The 15,945-nt window shown below is 38.2% G+C and overlaps 1 protein-coding gene across 1 annotated transcript; it reads right to left on the minus strand.

Moving 5' to 3' along the window:
• Nucleotides 1-3,743: 3,743 nt before the first annotated feature.
• FNDC7 (fibronectin type III domain containing 7) lies at nucleotides 3,744-15,531 on the minus strand. Its single transcript, XM_030953021.1, has 14 exons — nucleotides 15,457-15,531; nucleotides 14,956-15,250; nucleotides 14,502-14,520; nucleotides 12,568-12,822; nucleotides 11,643-11,903; nucleotides 10,886-11,143; nucleotides 9,360-9,614; nucleotides 8,403-8,660; nucleotides 7,698-7,952; nucleotides 6,559-6,813; nucleotides 6,100-6,360; nucleotides 5,497-5,526; nucleotides 4,907-4,969; nucleotides 3,744-4,439 (listed from the first exon to the last, which is right to left on the minus strand). The coding sequence occupies exons 1-13, from the start codon at nucleotides 15,486-15,488 to the stop codon at nucleotides 4,932-4,934; spliced, it is 2,472 nt and encodes an 823-aa protein (XP_030808881.1). The 5' UTR covers nucleotides 15,489-15,531; the 3' UTR covers nucleotides 3,744-4,439; nucleotides 4,907-4,931.
• Nucleotides 15,532-15,945: the final 414 nt, after the last annotated feature.

Raw genomic sequence — 15,945 nt, forward strand, 5'->3', positions numbered from 1 at the left:
GATTTAGAACTAACATTTATGCCCACTGTATCTGCTGTTTTGTCCAAAGCTTTTAAAATGTATTATGTTGATCACCAGTGGTGTTAAATTGAGTGGACTTTCAGAGATAGTGGTTTTGATGCAAGGATTTAGATTATGTTGGGGCTTGTTTAGTTGTTCTGTAGAAAGGCTACCTCAAGCGGACACTGTAAAGGTTGACGGATGAGTACCGTAGCCATCTATTCATTTTATTTGTTTGAAGAAAATCCATGTAAGCTTCCTTTTTTTTAAAAAAAACACAGTTTATCCATTTGTGGTCCTTTAATGTTTTTAAGCAGCTGCACTCTGTCATTTATGATAATCCTGGGCTAATACAGGCATTTAAGATGGGAAGAGGGAGGTAGGAAGAAGAAAATATCACAAAGGATTTCAGTTTCAAGCTTCCAAAGCATTTTATAAGTGTAAACATTTAAAATAAGAATTAACTGATAGTGTCCTTTTTTAATTCATATTTTCTACAAATAGTAAAGATCACAGTTTGTGCTGAACATTTCATCTGGCAGATTTTTTTTTTAAACAGGTTGTTAGAAGGAAAAACTAAAATGCATTATAGAAAAAGATCATATCATTAAAGTCCAAGTCTATTTCATAGATTATTCTGATGACTTGTATACTCAGTGAGGAGAACCACCTGGAATAAACTCTCAATTAATTCCTTTGTACTGAGTGTCAGCTTTTCCCTGCACGTTCATTGCCAGTTAAAGAGTGCTTCAGTTCCTCCATGTTTTATTTTCAGATCAAGTGACACTTTGTATGAATAAGGGATTTTATGTAATAAGTGACTTACAACAAACATGTAGCAGACAAAAGAAATGCTGCAGCCCCGAGAGAGGAAGAATATGAAGTGGGAATCAATCATGAAGTAACCTGAGGGTAGAAATACAATATTTGTGCCTTTTTTGCTTCTGTGTGATGCAGGTCATCTAGGCATATTTCATTTTAAACATCCAGGGAAAACAGAGTTTTGACTTCCAACAGTATACTTCATTCCATAGTATTCCGAGAAGCAACCTTTTTTTCTTCCTCCCTTCTCTTCCTGTTTTCTGAACTGTAATGGTCTTTATCACCATGATCCTTAGTAATCAACGTTTTTCAGTACTGACATTAAGGTTGTCTGCTTATGTTTCTGTTACCTGATTTTAAGTCTGAACTTGAAACAAAACTTAAGCTTCAACAAATTCATTCCCTTGCAGTGTAAAACTAAAATACTGAGCTTTCATTTAAGATTGGAGGAGAAAAAAAATATACCCTGTCTAGTAGATAACTAGAACTGTCTGTGCAGTCTGCCAAGGGATTGCATGGATTCTGTCCAGTGAGGGCAACTTTAATTTATTTTGTTTGTGTCTAGAGGGCTTCTTTTGGCCTTGTTTTTAACCTAAATTTCTGAAACAAATGTGTTCTTGGGCAGAGAGGCTGCAGAACCACTGTTTTGTCAGGGAAAATGGATTACTGATTTCCAGTTGTTCCTTCAGGGCTCTTCCTGTTCTGACACTGTTGGGCAGTACAGTGAAAGAATGGTCTATTTGCAGGAAAAAATGCAGGTATTTGAGGGACAATCTTTGACCTGAACGTGGACAAGTACTGTCTCACTACAACAAAGATGGTGAATATTTTGCTACAGCTTGTGCAAAGACTGGCTCATCCCAGTATCTCTTTACAAGTGCAGTGGTTTCAGGTCTGTGCTTTTATTTTCCTATTTTATAAGTAGTCCTTTTTGACCTCTGAATTTAATATGATTGATTGATTTAGCAGTGTAATGGACAGCACAATATTTGATGCCAACCAAGACCTGTGACAATTACTTGAATCAAGACACCTGTCTAAAGTTATCCTTAGGATTTACTGTCATACAGCTCTTAAGTTTGTATCCAGGGTCTCTTAATTCCTTTTTGTCTTTCTCATGCTATTTTATTATTTCATGTGCCCTTCCTTAAAAAGCAGAAGGAGCTGCAGGGCTGTGAAAGCAGCGCTGATGAGCAGGGGTGAGCTAGTGGAGGTACCAGTGCTGCCCACTCTGTGCAGTTGTTGCAGTACAGGTGCACTGGACATTCATCTCAGGGGCATTCGAATAAAATTTCTGCCAATTTTAGCTGGAGGAGCTGTGGTTGCAGAGCTGTTGTCTCTCAGTCTGTGCACTCACTCTTCAGTTCTCAGGGTAAATGACCATGACCGAAGCACTATGAACCCCAAGTTTCCATAGTATGCCACTTGTCCATAATAGCCTAGGATAGTTATCCTTGTGAAGCCTCATCTGGCTTGGGAATTTCCTGTGGCTCCAATGCTAAGTACTGGAATATAATATTAGTAGCATCCTACAGCATACAAGTTCCCCTCCTTAGGGGAACCTGAAGAGTTTGATGAATTCTGCTGGCTTTAGATGTTTGAATCCTTTGGCCCATTGTGCAGCGCATGTAGCTTTAAGTATGGATGACCGCCAGCTATTAAGCAGGGTAAAACAGCATTTAAGTGCCACTTTTGATGTTTTGCAATGAGGCTGTCATTGTATCTCTTTTACTCTTCACCAGCAATAGTTAGATATGGTAGAACACTAAATCTCAGTAAATTTAGGTCGAGTCTGAAATCAACTGAAGGGGAGATTTTTGTGAATTCTTTCAGTGGACTGAAATCTTGAGTTTGGAGCTATTATTCTGTGTCAGATGAAATTTAAAACTGTGTATTTTAAATAATATATACAAATTTTTTGCAAGTGTTCATATTTGTGTCATTCCAACTAAATAGATCTTTACTATTATGCATTGAATTTAAATTTTTTATTAAGCATTAATGAAGTCATCTACTATGAAATAACCTAGGTGGTTTTAATCATCTAATTTGTTAGTGCACATGATTTCACAGATACTGCTCTGAAAGCATCCATTTTAGCATATCCATATGCTGCCTACCTCCAAGCCTTCAACAGGAATTTTCTTGTTCTCTAGTCTTCTTTCAAGAGAGAATAGGGTTGGGTTGTTTGGGTGTTTTTTGGTAGGATTTTTGTTTGTTCAGTTGAGAATTTTATTTGTTGGGGTTTTTTTGCTTCGTGAAGTTCAGAGCTTCATGTGAGTAAATAGTACAGAAACGGCATCTACAAAAACGTGACATTTGTCCTTTCCTGTGATCTGAAGCCAGCATGACCCATAAAAGTGTGTTTACCTCAGTCTGGAGAGAACCTGTAACCAATCCTGATCGAATTTTTTAATCAGCTCAGTGAATTCCAGTGCTGTTTCGCATATCAGCAGTGTTAACTATTAGACAATTGTTACTAGACAATGTCTAATGCCTGAATAACAACACCTTGAGGTTGCATGCTGCCATAGTAGGAGGAGTGTATCTGGCTCAGATTCATTGTGTTGCTTTTCCTCCCTGTTTTGCTAATTGTATATATCTCCTACACTTTTTTAGAGCTGAATCGATGTGTTTTTTCTTGAAATCATCACTCCTCTTCAGCTTTTTTGGTTTTTTTCCCCAACAGACATACAAATAATACATTCTGATACAATTACACTTCTGTGACAAAAGAGAGAGGAGCCGATGAACATAGTACTACAACGCTGTTGTTTGTAGTGTGTAATTGAGGTGTTAATTAATTCTCAGGGAAAATTAAGAAAACATACACCAACAGTTTAGAATGGCTTTAAGTATCTTAGAGTTACTATTAGAGCATGGAATTATCAGAATTGCTTAGGTGAAAAGTAGTTCAGGGCTTGGATTTGGTTCCAAAAGAAAGCAATTGCTTTAAATCTCTAAAAACCCAGTTAAACACTGAACACTATGGTGACAGTGTTTGGCAATGATGTCTGCAAAGAAGAAATACTGACATAGAACCCTCAAGAAAGAGCGCTGTTTAATTTTTTTTAATTAATTAAGTGAGAAATAAAACCAACTTTCTATTAACTAATGAAGAGCAGTTTTAAATAATGTTTCCTAAAGAAAGACTTGTTTGATCATGACTAAATGCAGATCATGTTTTAAGAAGCAGCATACAAATCTTGGGCCATCTACAAGCAATTTACTGAAGCTGACACTCCCTTGAGATTTTGCACAAGTGATCAGAAGCATTCGCTGAGATACTTAACATGTGTTCCCTGAAGAAAGGCAATTTCCAGAATGGATAGTGTCTGTTTTTACAAGCTGAAAATAGTGCTAGAAACCTTGTTGTCTTTGGATACCTTTATACACATGAGCTTCCAAAGACTCTGTTAAATGACATGTGTTTGTAGAACCATTGACTTTAAATTTTGCTTTCAAAGTTGGCTCAAAAAGGGACCACTGTGGAGTATGATTATGGATTAGGTTTCAGGTATGGCTGGGTGTTCAGCTTTCCTGCTCCCAGTCCTCAGGCAGCTGTGAACGTTGCACTTAAGCACAGATGTGTCTTTCCAGCTTCAGGGGATAAAAGACTGAAAATAACATTTAGGGAGAATGGTGTTATGAACAATCTTAACATCCAGGATAGCAGTAGGTGAACAGCAGCAAAAAGGAGATCAACCTTAGGGGAAAAAGTCAGTAGCAATTTCTTGTCATTGCTCTGAGACGGGAGCAGAAAATAGTCCAGAACACCAGGAGAAAGTAAATGAGTGCTGAAGAATATTTTTATCTGTTTGGATTTTAAGGGCTTTTCTGGGGAATTACAGCATAGTGAAGTGAAGGCTTAATGAAGTGAAAGAAGGTTGTTACAAATGGAGGAGAGGACAAATCAGTAGTGCTAGTAGAAATAAATTACAAGAGATTTCAGAGGTAAATATGGATTTTAACAAACCAGTTGTGATATACAGGACTGGTGAAGCATTTCCCTCCAATCCCAAAGAATCAGCAGGAAAAGTTGGATTCATGCATTCTAATACGAATTGTGATGCTTATAACTTACCTCCTTATCTGAACCAGAATTTCATCTAGATGTGTTTTGCATTGCTCTTTCCTCTATAAATAACTATAAAAAAGAATTTGGAAACTAAGACAATTCCAGTTATAGAAATGCAACTGTCTTGAGAAATTTTTATTTCAGTGGCTGCTTTTGAAGTTGTTTATAGCAGTTTACATAGGCAAATAAAACATTATCCTGCTGAAACCCAGAAGAAATAAGGTAGAATAGATTGAGGTTAGCCACACTTTTTTTTTACCTTTTTGAAAATAGAAAATACCTTTTGAAAACTATCACCTAGTTTCATTTGTAATGGGATGTGGGAAGGCTATAAAAGATAATCCTACCTTTTATTATGTGCTATCAAATTAGTAGTAAATGGTGTGACCATGCATGATAGTATGCAGGCCACAATATAGGTAGGGTTTTGTTTGGTTTTTTTTTAATTATACATTATAAAATGGGATGAGATAAACCTGTATAACACTACCAGAAACCTTGACTATCAAGTCTGTATGTTATATACATCTTATATGAAGATGATGCAAAAATATTCTATAAACTTTATGCATTTTTAACGAATGTACTGCTCTTACCCATTCCAACAGAGCTTCCAGAACAGGTGACTGAAATGACATGAAACAAGTGGTACAAGTGTTAGATGTCAGGTTGTAAGCTGCAAAATATTATTAGTCTGCAGTATGTAGTCCATCTATAATACTATGCAACCCCATCAGATAGCGGTAGTTTTATAATGGGTTCAATCCATGCCTTGGGAAAGGCAAAGTAATTTCTTCCCCTTAAAATTTTTTTACTTTAAAAAATGTGATTAGGAGGGATTCATTGCAGTTATTGATTTGTTTCTTTATTTAAAAAATACATAAAACAAAATGTTCATTTATTTGCTTCTATATTCTAACCATTCCTAACCTCCCAACTGAACATTAAGTTTTCTATATGTACCAGGATATGGGTGATCCAGTTAGGAGGTACCTGTGCAGATAAGTGTGCCCAGACCCAAAATGTTGCTGTGAAATTCCCATCGCAGATACTGCAAGACTACACTCATAAAGTTTACTCTGCAGTCAATACTAGAGCAGAAAATGTCTATTCCATGCCACCTTTACCTGCAAAACTTTGGATTACATTGTAGCCAACTAATATTAAAAAATAAAAAATCAAAGAAATTGAAATTCTACCTGAATATATTTTCTTAGGACAGAATGTGAGCTTTGGCCCCTTGTTGGTCACTGGAGCCACCAGCACAGTGTAGACATCCCCACAGGGTATCTTGGTAATATCACAGTGACTCAGACCTGAGCTGGGGGTACAGCTGAAATTGCCCTTTGAGCCATGTAAATCAGCATTGTAGTTCATTGTTTCATCAGAAGCTCGCCAGAAGACCCTGATGCCGTTGTTGCTGAGTCTATAGAGCTTCACCCCAGAAGGGCAGCAAGCACCTAAGAAAGTTAAAAACATTAATGAGCAAATTTTGTGAACTTGCAACGTATTAGAAATTTCTAGAATGCAGTTTATACCAGATTACTATGATAACCAGCATTTCAAAGAGAAAATTATTTCACAAAGCCAAAATAATTCTTGAATTGAACTAGGAGAGAAAAGTTTTATTTAGAGTTGTTTTAAGGAGCTTTACGTACTGGAAGAATATCCCTGATAAGTGCAGCTGGATGTCAAACCCGTCTCACTGATGGCTCTCAGAGACACTGTATAGTTGGTGCCACATGTGATACATCCCAGGAGACAGTAGGTCTGAAGTGTGTGACACTTTGCCTGTCCTCTTGGAGACTCCAGTGTTGTTACATATGTCTGTGCACCCCTCCCAACAGACCAGCTGATATTGGTTACCGACTGTGTCACTTGAGTTAATATCAGGTCATTAGGGCAACAAGGAGCTGAAAGAGAACAAAACCAGAGAAGTTAATTCTGTTTTATACCTGGAAAATGGAAGGTGTTTGGAGGGCTGCATGTAGAATAGTACGTGATCACAATTAAAGGAATGAAGAAGTGCATATTTTTCAGGCATGCTGAAAAATAGTTGACTCTACTGGCAAGCCTCTAATAAACAGAATGTTAATGTAAGATCCATTTGTCTCTAACTATGGGTTAGAACCCTGGAATTATTATAAAATTATTGTTCACCAAGATTCTAAAAATTACTAAGATTTTTCATCAGAATATCAGAGTACATCTGTAGTTTAATTAAGCAGGGTCTGTATCTACCCCTCAAGTCATATATCTCAGTCCAGCTCTGTCTCTGTTTAAAGTCTGTTCCTCTACAATGTAAAATGACTGCAGCCAAACTACATGTTAAAAATAGATCCTGGTGTATATTGACCTCTGCCTGGAGAGGTGGTAGAGGACAAAACCTGTTAACAAATTAATAGCAGGAATAGTGGGTAGGATGTTCTTTAATCTGTTCTTTACAACTCCTTATTTGTTGACATGGACATTACCTCATTGCCTCTCCTGGTAGTACTAAATATCAAAATGCTGACAAGGAAGTTATGCATTGCATTAGTAGCTAATGTTATTGCGTTTTAGTTAGCTGTGCCAGAAGATAAATAATTGCACTAAGGCCTCTCAGTCTGAGGCAACTGCCAAATATGACCCTTCCTTGTCACACACAAAGATACACACAGGTTTACAAAAAGGACATCCAGCAATATATAGTACAATGTGCATAGATTGTAAATAAAAATAGCCAAAACCATAGAGTCATAGAACTATTTTAATATTATGCTGCTAAGTATGTTGAACTATATACAATTCCCCATACCTGTCTCTAAAGGGATACTGTAGCTTGGTAAGCTCTGTCCTGCTGGTGATCTTGCTATAGCACTTACAGAGAAAGCAGATCCACAGGGAAGATCCATTAGGGAACAGGAATTCCTGGTGCTTGTGCAATGCCAAAGTCCAGCCTCTCCTCTGGCAGTGACAATGTACATAGCTTCTTCATTGTTAGGTTGCCACTGCACACTGATTACAGATAGACCCTCCTTTGAGATATTTTTAATTTCAGGACTGCAGGGAGCTGAAATATTTCATATTAATAGCATTTAAACAGATTATTTATGCATACTATATAAGTTACACGTGAAAATTAAATTCCAGTTAGAACTGACACATTACTTCAGAAAAGCATATGATCTTTGTATGCTTTATTCCTGGTGAGAATTTAGAAATTGTGACAGAACAGACAACGTAAGGATTTTGTGTATAAATTGTAATTTTGATTTTCAAAATACTGGAGCTATCAGAAGCTTCCAATACAAATTTGATATAAGTTCCCCTTCTTATAATGTATTCTTATGGATTTTCAGTTTTGGAGTTGCTGGTTTTTTGGGTTTTTAAAATATTTTTATCAGTGAACTTAGTAAAACACTTAAATAGCAACTTAGCACTCCAGTAACGTTTTTATGCACGAATCACTGTGCTGTATAATAGCGATTTCTTCAGCTAAAGCAGAATGAGCGATCAGTACCTGTTGCCACGTAGTGAGGCGCACACGAGGCGCTGCTGCCGCGGGCCTCGCTGAAGGAGTACACGGTGATGTTGTAGGAGGTGCTGCACTGCAGAGCCGACAGGCTGCAGGCCGTGGCCGTGTCCCTGCAGAGCAGCACGCCGCTGCCGCCAGCCACTCGGGTCTCGTACAGGTCAGCGCCTCGCACGGGAGCCCAGGTCACCCGCACCGTGTCGCTTGATACGAACACGGCCCTGAAGTCACCTGGGCAACAAGGAGCTGCGAACAGAAAGGCAGACAGGGAAACCCGAAGGGGAGTGGAAAACTGGTGCAAATAAAAGCCTTGCTTCATTTCTCAATGTGCTTCATGTCTTCTCCAAGGCTGACTAGTACTGTGCAAACAGTCCAATGAATCCCAGATTTACTCAAATTAATTCAGTACCATTCCTTCCAAATCAATAGAGGACATACTAGTGTTTAGGCCAGACACAGGAATTATGCATATCCTTGGTTTAAAATTTTAAAGGTCTAGAGATTAAATAACAATGTTCTCAATTTCCCATTGAACTTACTATTTTTTTTATTTTCCAAGTATGAAAACTCCCTATGAGGAAGTTGAAGACTTTGGTACACTCTTCCTGAGGTAAAACCAAAAAAAAACGCCCCAAAACCCAGACAGGACTAGAGTTCAAATGTTATGCCAGGTCTGTGTGTTATTCATATGTCCTTGCCTGATGATTGTGAATTGTTAAACTCTTTTCAAGTTTCTATGCATGTTGTTGCACTTGACTATGCAAGTTAAGTTGAATTGCAATGTGAACTGTTTCTTTTTCTCTGCCAACCTTTGTGTGTTATGCCCAAAACCTGAATAAAAATAGAAGTTTAAGTCATTATCTTCCCATAAAAATGTCCAAACAGCTCAACCATAAATACAGTTAAAGGATCCAAATGCATTTGCAGGAATACATGGCTACTTACCAGTAGTGTAATTGAGTACATCACCTAAAGGACTCTGTCCTGCCTTGTTATATGCAAAGACACTGATGAAATAAGTGAAACCACAGTCCGACTGGAAATGGCATTGAGTACGTGATGTGTTGCAGTGCTCTTCCAAGCCATCATCACTCTTCACAAAAACCACGTAATAATGACCCAAACTGACACTAGACCATGATACCAACAAGTGACCAGGTTCATCCTCCTCAATTGATATGTTTACTGGTGCACAAGGAACTGAAAAAACATTTAAAAAAATCTCAGTACAATTATTTTTTTCTTTCTTGAAGTTATACTCTTGGGGAATAAAGGAAAATCAGTGATATATTGAATTATATAGAATATAGAATTATTCTACTCAGCTTGAACAGTTGCTCCGTCTTAATCAAGAAAGCAGCAACTTAGCTGCCTTTACAGAGGTTGGTGCTTATATTTAGATGACAAGTGGGTATGATTTTTACAGAACAAAATAGATGCTACCATCATGTTTTACAGAGACATTTGTTTAAGGAGCCCTCTGAACAAAAAGTGACACCAGCCAATATTTCAAAAGAAACTGGCACAGTATGTGCTCACAAATAGAAGGTTTGGATGATAATTGAAATACTAGCATGAATAGCATATGGCATCCAAAAGCCCCTATATGTGAAAACCATTTATATTTTTTTATAAAATTTACTGGCTGTGGCTGAGTAGAACTGTCCTTTGCTTAGGTTTCCTTTCTGTTGGCATTCCAAAATGCCACATTAAACTGCAAACTCCGTGGCTTTTGTTTAAATAACATTTACTTTCTTTCTAGTTCAGTAAAGTGCAGCTTGCTGCTGTTAGAATGAATATATGTGATCTAGCTGAAGCAGTGTTGGCTGAGATTACAGCCCACAGCTTAATACCTGTCCCTGGCATGAGGCTCTCTCATCCTGTTAGATGCACCACAGAGTTGCTCACATGATTGACCTCCAATCAAAAGTCAAAATGAGGCAGGTTACATCAAATAACTAAGTACATAATGTTGTTTATTTCAAGTAGCATATAATAAAAATAAATAGTTTAGATTTTGATTACATGGGCAGTTCATCTAACAGGTCAGGAAACAACAATCTCAGACATGGCATGGTGCTGTAGCTGAACTGAGCAAGCTATTGTCCTGAATATGGTTAATGGTTTCTTAATTTAGTCTAGTGGTGTTACTTTGGCTAAATGTGCTTTTGTTGACCCCCTTTCTAACTAACAACTTGATGTGGCCCAGAATAGTTCTAAGCTCAGAGGCAGTTCTTAATGCCATTCCTCACAAAGTTGTTCCACCACTGCAAGTTTTTGTCCCAGAAATATGAAGAATGTTGAGGCTCTTACCCCTGCAATAGAAAAGTATATGACATAATTCATGAACAAAGGTCAGAAGCAGAACTATTTGAGAATCAGCTGTGATTTGCAATGGACTCATTTACATTTGAAATTAAAGAAGTAGATGTAAAAATACCATAAGCTACATAAGAATCAGTGACACATACTCGTTTTTAAGCTCACTGCATCAGTTGGTTCACTGGATCCAGCATCATTGTGTGCTGTGACAGACACATCATATTCAGAGCTGCACTGGAGGGATGGCACCATGCAGGAGGCAGAAGATGTGTTACACCTCAGTTTCAGGAGTCCACTGGAGACTGTGACACTGTAAGTTAGAGCTCCTTCTGTTGGCATCCAAGAGACAACAGCTCTTAAAGCACCACTATTGAAAGCTACTTTAACATCCACTGGTGCATTAGGACCTATGGTATATCAATTTGGAACACATAAATATAACTTAGATTATAGCCTACAGACATGATCTCTTTCACAATTTGCAAACTAAATGGATTTTTTTTGAGTGCAAGCCTTACCCTCATTTATGTTAAAATTACATTTTTAAAAAGAAGTAGTTCTAGTTGACCATGACTGAAACTCCCTGCTTATTTGAATATTTGCTTCTCACAATTACAAAAATCCTCAAAATCAGTCTGAGCTTGTGTAACCCTTATCCAGACCTGTCCTAAGTACAACTTCAGGGACAATAATTGCTATCTTTGCTCAGTAATGTTCACTAAACATAGCCATGTCATCTGAGCTTTCATAAACTTTGAGATGGGGCAAAAATATGATCTGAAAATCTACTCAATGTATCTTTGAAAAACATAACACAATCACAAATACACATAAATACTTTCTGGTATATTGTTGCTGTGTTGTTCTTAGAATGCTGACTTGGTTTCAGAAAAGAAAATTTCTTACTTGTTCTTTGGTTATATGTGAAATCATCTCCAGGCATTCCATTGGCATTCCAGGCATAAGCCTTGACAGTATACTGAGTTCCTGGATCTAGATTTGTAAATATCAAGGAGGTATTGGTGGTGTTCTGCTTCAGCACTCTGCCCAAACCATCTGATCTCATGAGTGACACAGAGAACCCAGCTGCCATATGCACAGCTTTCCAGCTCACTGCAATGGAGTCACTCTTCGGAGAATGAACAGACAGAATCGGAGCAGCCAGGACTATTGAGAAAAAACAAAATTATGCTTTTGGGTTTTCAATAGGACAGCTTGAAAAGGCCAAATCTGAAATGAATATACAGAAAAAACAATCACTAATCCCGAGAGACAAATTCAGTGACAACGAAACCAGAAAAAATAAATTAATACAAGATCGACAGAACAAATTTGGAAAGTGATTTGGTGCATCAATTACTGTATTGCTGGTTTGTGAAATTAACAAAAGTTGTACAATGAACAAAAGCTGTACAGAAACTGAGAAGGGCTGCATGTGTTGAAGAATTAAAATCACCAAGAAAATATTGCATTTCTTGTCCTCTAAGTTTCACATTGTCTTCCTATCTTATACTTCTGGTTGTTTCTTTATTTCTTCTATTCCTCCAAGTTATGCCTGTTGTTAAAGTAAAATACATATATTGATACAAATTCTAATGAAACTCCCAGCTGAACTTTTATCTTATTGTACCATCATAAAGTAAACCATTAATTCAGACTTTTGTCCTGGTCATCAAGTCAGATGGCTGAATTCTAATCTTCAAAAACTGAAAGAAGAATGTGACCAGTACAATTTAAAATAAAGATTACAATAATTCAGGACTGGTACATGCATGAATGCTTTATGTTATAATAACATTCCAGAATTTGACATAAGATTTTGAAAGCCCACCTGTTTTTACTTTTCTGAAAGGTGAAGGCTGGCTTTTTCCTCCTGAATTGATAGATCTGACAGTGATTCGGTACAAGGTGCCAGGCTTCAGTCCTGTCACTGTGCCTGGAGAATTTTTCACTATAGTTTCAACAAAGGAATCTCCATCTTGTGCAGTCAGCATGTAATTAGTAGCCCCAGGTACTGCTCTCCATTCCACTGTGATACTGTTGCTAAGTTTTGAATAAGCTTGGTCAATAACAGGTATATCTGGAGCTAAAATGGAAATAATGAGAGACGTACTGAAGTGGGAAAACACAGTCCCGTGGAACATTTCACAAAGACAAAATGTAGGACAAATAGTCTACACTTTCTAGAAATGATTAAAATTTAAGTTAAATGGACTTTCAGCGAACATTAACAAAACACAGGGTCTTGTGATATTCTAGACCAAATTTCATCTTTCCATAAAAATACTCTAATACTGTGAAATCACTAATGTAAGACCATTATTTAACCTAGGTTTCACTGAGAGGTTCTCCTTCAGAGCAAATTAACTATATTATGAACTAAAGTGATATACAAAGCAATGTATACAAAGAAGAAGTATATGTTTATACAAAGCACTCCGAAATAGGGCACTGAACCATAGGCATTTCTATACCAAAGCAATATACAATAATCTGGTCTGGAAGGGATCACAGGAACTCACCTAACCCCCTACTCAGGGCAGATATACTTAGGTATTCAATAACATGACAAATCAAATATTGTAACAATGCTTTGGTGTGTATTTCTTAACCATGAGTAATTTATATTCAGAAATCAGGATTTTCACACTAAAATCGGCATTTATAAAGCAATTGCACATGTTGCAAGGCTGCAAAACACTCACTAGAAGAGAAAAAAGATAAAATGAAGGTACATCTCACATAAAATTAAGAAAAGGAATGTAAAGGTATTTGGGATGAAGTAGGTACCTTTGTTCATAGCAAAGCATCTCATGGGGATTTGGGAGACCTGAGAAAGTTTTATACACAGCTGCTCAGCTAAGTGCTAACATCTACCTGCTGTTTTTTAGAGATATATATATATAAATATATATAAATATATATATATATATATTTATATATTCTATACAGGACTGTTAGCAAGACTTAGACCTGAGTGAGGATTTCCTGCACAGAAATTTTTATGAGTTGTTATGAAAGGCAATATTATAAAACAAACTAAAAAAATTATAGTGCAGTATTTTGCTCCATGATTGTGAAAGACCCATCTGCAAATGTTCCATAGGGATGGTCAGACAGAATATCTGGGACCATTTCTACAAATGGGGCAAAAGAGGGTGTCTGACTGTAACTGATAAGAACGTGCTTGTGACTAAGAGCAGATGTTAATGGTTAGTTAAGTAGCTGTGTATTAAATTTCAAAACCTTGGAAATATTTGTGCATAGGAGATTGTGCTACTTCTGGTGTGGTTTTTATTTTGGAGTTTTTGGTTTGTTTGTTTTTTTGGTTTTGTTTTGGGTTTTTTTGTTTGTTTTTTGAGGGAGTGTGATGGAGTTTTGATGTTTCTTTTGTTTTATGGTTTTTTAAAATATACAACAATTAATTGGTTGTAAATATTGGTGTGAATCCCATTTGTACCACAGCTATATAATGAACAGCAGAATTTGTTAATCTGAGTGTTCTCCCTGGTTCACACTAGCATCAAGGTACAAGTCTGAATATTTTCATGAGTTTCCAACAGAATTATGACTCTTAGAAATGAGATTTAAAATTTATAAAGACATCAATGTAATTTTTTATGCCTGAATCAAACATGAAAACATTTTTTGTTTGCAAAGCTGCTAGAACTTACAGAATATTTTATTAAAAAGCACAAGTGGGTATTCTCTTTAGACCCATTAAAAATAGGCAGGCAAAACCAAAAAAACATTTTCAGTATTTACCTGTGTTTGCTGAAAATATCTGAAAAGGAAGATATAACAAAATTAGAAATGCAACGTGACATATTTTATTTTGAAAATTAAAAATCTAAGAATATTCATAATAACAACCTAAAATATTCTGTTTATTAACACATTTACTGATATGATGTATTTGCTCAGATTCTTTAAGCACGGAAAGAGTACACAACCAATGAGATTTGGTACAGGTATGCAGATTGTACTACTTCTGCATTTCCCCCTCTGAACCTGCCTATTAATCCCGTTTGCAGTTGTTGACGCACTTTTAAAATATTTTTCATTCATATGTAAACAATGCAACACTGTGATAGTATCGGAATGCTAATGTGCCAATGTGGAAGCGGATGCCTGATAGTGCTCCACCCTAACTTTTAGTTTACTTTTCCGAAGAATACAGTATCATCGCTAAAATAGCTTTACAGCAAGTCGCACTCACCATTTCTAGGCAGCCGAGAAGCACTCCAGCAAACGCTAACGGTTTACTTTTCGCACCGCACATCTTGTCAGAACTTGGTTCCAGCTTCACACGGGGCGAGCTGTGGCCGATGCCAGCGCAGTTCCCCAGCGGTGCTGTCACTGCAGGCTGGCACTGCCCGGGGCAGAGGAGGTCGCGCTGGGCTGGCCGCTCCTCCCTGGGGATCACAGCTGGACAGCGGCCACCAAACCCGGTGACACGGGGCCACCACAGCGGCCGGCTTGTGGCCGCATGGCTGGTCGGGGTCTCTTCCCTCCTGTTATAGCGTGCAGATTCTGTATGGTTTATACAAGACTCACAAAATAATTAAGCTAAATTAAATTTGGTCTTTGGCTCATTGTCTATTGAATTTTTGCCCACTCACAAAGACCTTCTTTTTTGTCGGGAATGATGCCCTCATCGTACTCCCCTTTGAATGGCACACCGCCATAAAGACTGGGAACTAAGTATTCTTCCTCATACCTGGCGCCGTGAAAGAGAAATTTTCCTCGCATTCCTTCGTATTTGTGGCAGCTGCTGGTTCCCCTTTGAGAACACAACTTTATGTCTTCAAACTATAACTTCTGACAGACGATTATAGGCGTCAACAGCCGCCGTCGTTCTACGAGCCGACAGTATTTTCCTTATTGGTTTACACGCATGCCAGCGGGAACCTGGGGACCATTTTCGTGAGGGAGACCCGGTCGTCCCCCGAGAGGACGCGGGACCAGGGCAGGTTTCGGGAGCCACCCCGGCCAGGCGGTCTCCAGCTCCCCTCTGCTCCCCACACCTCGCCAGGGCCGCCTCGGCGGTCGGGAGCGGCTCCCGCCGTCCCGGGCTCACCTGAGCAGGAAGCTCCTTCCTCAGGGGGCGAGCCCTCGTCACCGGGCACTTCCCCAGTGGGAATTTCGGACCCCACGGTGGCCGAGGAAGAGAGCCCGGCTCCCGGTGGGCTGGGCCGGGCTCCTGAGG

This window comes from Camarhynchus parvulus, chromosome 8 (assembly GCF_901933205.1).
Source record: "Camarhynchus parvulus chromosome 8, STF_HiC, whole genome shotgun sequence".
In the NCBI taxonomy this organism is placed as follows: Eukaryota; Metazoa; Chordata; class Aves; order Passeriformes; family Thraupidae; genus Camarhynchus; species Camarhynchus parvulus.

Excerpts from the sequence above, each read along its gene's own strand:
- FNDC7 (XM_030953021.1), bottom strand. The coding sequence starts at position 15,488 with ATGCGAGGAAAATTTCTCTTTCACGGCGCCAG. Across the intron at positions 11,904-12,567 it reads TTTCAGAAAAGTAAAAACAG|TCCTGGCTGCTCCGATTCTG; the intron begins GTGGGCTTTCAA and ends TTTTCTCAATAG. Across the intron at positions 11,144-11,642 it reads CACATATAACCAAAGAACAA|GTCCTAATGCACCAGTGGAT; the intron begins GTAAGAAATTTT and ends GATATACCATAG.